We start from the raw sequence: 3093 nt of genomic DNA, 5'->3' as shown, positions 1-3093 counted from the left end.
TAATATCATCTCCTTTGGAGGCGGAGGGGGGTAATATCATCTCCTTTGGAGGCGGAGGGGGGTAATATCATCTCCTTTGGAGGCGGAGGGGGGTAATACGCATTATTAGATAGGTACAATGTAGTGCTATATTCGAAAAAGTTAATATTAATTTGTCCTAGTCAGAATCGAGTTTACGCCAATAGTTATCTTCACATCTTAATAAATAATAATATTAACAATTTATAACCATTCAATAGTTCTTTTTGCAATTGATAAATAAAATTTGATTAATTTTATTCCATAGATGACGATGCCTAAACTTTTGGATAATAATTTTGAATTAATAAAACCACACCTAACTCAAGATCAGTTGGAAATGTTCGAGAAAATGTTCAGTAAGTATTTTCCTAGTGAGTTAGAGTGGATGTCTAAAGAAACTACCAGCTATTCGAAATTATCCTGCATGTCATCACTGAATAAGATTCAAGAATACTTCAACTCCTATTCTTCAAAAATTGAAAACGTCCCACAAAGGGATGAATATGGCTTTAGTACTGCATTGCAATTGTTATATGAAAATGAAGAAATTAGAAAGATAGCAACCTCAAACCAATCTTCAGTAAGTATTTAGTTTTAAAGGGCATCTTTAGTTTAACAGGTTAAAGGAAAAAAGTTGTCTTAAATGGAAAATTATTTTCTTCTTTCACCATCTTGAAACGATATCAAATTTAACATGATTGAATTGAGAGTATAGGGGTATTCATTATGTTGCGTTAAATGTAATATGTTTTGCCATGCCTTTCAAAACTTCATGTTATTGTTTACTTCTAAGTTTTGATTAAAATAATTTATTACAACATGCCTAAATTGAGTGAAAAGTGAAAGTTGTGTAAATGTTTGGCTACTGTTGATCTTCTAACTTGTGAGGAAGTGAATAAAGATGAACTAATTGACAACTGGCATTACATTATTATTTTTGTCATACATTGCTTTATTAGTTCTAGACATATCCAAAACAATACTAAAACAATCAAAACACAAACTACGAGCAAGTAACCTAACACGATAACAAACAAAACGGTGACCAGCTCTGCATGACGTCATTCTCCATTTAACAGACTCTCAACCATGTTATATGTTATATTTATGGTAAAAGAAGGAAATATTTCTCTATTTAACACAAGTTTTTTCCATTTAACACGCTTTAACATGTTAAACTAAAAATCACGAATACCCCTTATATTAATCGGTCTGCTAAATGGAGAATGATGGCACGCAACAGACCAGCTGAGCTTCACACCATTTTGTCTGTTATCGTTATGATAGGTTAATTCATGATATCTTTGTTTTGGACGTTTTTAAACTCTAATTAATTAATGGATACAAATAAAAATTACATATAATGGAAAAAAAAACTTGGAGAGGGAACATGGAATAAATTGTTGTACAAAAAAAATCTAACATGTGTCGAAGCTGTTGGAGATTATTTATTATCTCTAGATTACAATAATCTTGTAATTACAAGGTTATAAAACAAATTGCCCAAACAATCCGCTAGGAGCTTCTCTGCATTTAACATTTAACATATAACATGAACTTTGAATTTAGCTGCTCCCAATCCTATAATAATAGCATTTAGCATATTGTAACATATTTTAAACAAACATTTTTACATTTAACATAAAATCATGAATACTCCTATTATATACTATTTCGTATACTTAGTAAGAGTATGTATGTAGAACATCTATTTTTTTACTATTTATTAAGATTTGCTATGTTGAAAAGGAATGTCTTCAATCCATGGTGTAACCATTTTTTACAAAGAAAAGTCTTGCTACTGAATTTATTGTAACTAAGAGTTCCATAATTGGTTATGTTCCCCAAAGTATTAACCTCTGGGAGACTTATAGTTCTATGAAGTATAGAGAAAGCCTTCTACTTAAGAAGCTGTGGATTGGCCTGCTACACACGCAGCGTACTAAAACTAGTTAGATATTTGCTTATTATTCCTATGATACATTGGCATTTTAAAATGAGCCCACACCTTGTCTTCTTGACATCTGTTCCACTAGTAAGGGTCCCCATGATTGCATCTCTCTCGTACCTCTCATGAATTCTATTGCTATTCGCCTCAATAGTTTGTTTGGTAGAACTATACGGTAGGGAAATGTTTAATTGGGACTCAAGACATCCTATTTTAGAAAGCGCATCAGCTTTTTTGAATCAATTTGGCAGTGCGAAGGATATCAATTTTTCTCTCTTCATAATATATCTATGCTCTTTATAAACCAAATTGACAAATACTGATGGCAGAAACGAGACGGCTAATTATATGTTAACCAGGGGTAAATATGAACACAAAAAAAGAATAATAATGGGGTTTGCCTTTGACAGAAATGGTACATAATAAAATAGTAAATTATTAATGAACAGAAGTAGGTTAAAAATGTTGACAACAGCCTCGACGGTGGCAAACCCATTGGGCACAACCAGCTAGCTCAACTTTCACCCCAACTGTTGGTTAAAACCAGTCACTAACTTCCTGTCACACTACGTTTAAAAATTCAAATTCACTCTTTAGATTTATGTTAATTACTTTTTTATTCAAATATGTTCCAATTATTAACTTAAATAATGTGATTTCAGACTTCTGAAGCTGGGTTCAATTTCGTGCAAGATATAAAATTGTTTTTTTATTCTATAATTGACAAAATGAAACTGACCCCACAGGAGGCCGAAACCAAAGAGTTATATTTAAGAAAACTCTGCCTACATCATCAAGAACTAACAGATGAAGCTCATATTTTAGAAGAAGAAGCCAGGGAAGAAATCAGTACTAATCAAGAACTTTTGAAAATTAAACTCAGCGATGTGCTAAGTATTAGAGAAAGGAGCGACAGTTTAATGGAAGAATGTCGGCAATTCATCCAAAAATCAGGGTAAATGTCGATATGTCATATCAATAGTTTTCGAAGGTATCAAAATAGTAGTTCGATACAACAAAGTCGAGGTGGTTGTGTATGATGATATGACTCCAATTGATAATGTTATGTACTCTTGTTGTGTATGATGATATGACTCCAATTGATAATGTTATGTACTCTTGTT

At 32.1% G+C, this 3093-nt stretch overlaps 1 protein-coding gene across 3 annotated transcripts in view; it reads left to right on the top strand.

The window, feature by feature from the left end:
* Window positions 1–3093, top strand: part of LOC106688648 (uncharacterized) — a 21811-nt gene that overhangs the window by 1485 nt on the left and 17233 nt on the right. For all 3 annotated transcript variants that reach the window (XM_014433220.2, XM_014433228.2, XM_014433235.2), the window contains exons 2-3: window positions 287–601; window positions 2632–2924. In XM_014433220.2, the coding sequence (XP_014288706.1) occupies window positions 287–601; window positions 2632–2924 (608 nt within the window). The remainder of the gene's footprint in view (window positions 1–286; window positions 602–2631; window positions 2925–3093) is intronic.

This window comes from Halyomorpha halys, unplaced genomic scaffold (genome assembly GCF_000696795.3).
Source record: "Halyomorpha halys isolate HHAL.00 unplaced genomic scaffold, Hhal_1.1 Scaffold43.1, whole genome shotgun sequence".
Classification (NCBI taxonomy): domain Eukaryota; kingdom Metazoa; phylum Arthropoda; class Insecta; order Hemiptera; family Pentatomidae; genus Halyomorpha; species Halyomorpha halys.
Note: the sequence above shows the minus strand (reverse complement) of the source record. Positions and strands in the feature narration are given on the sequence as shown.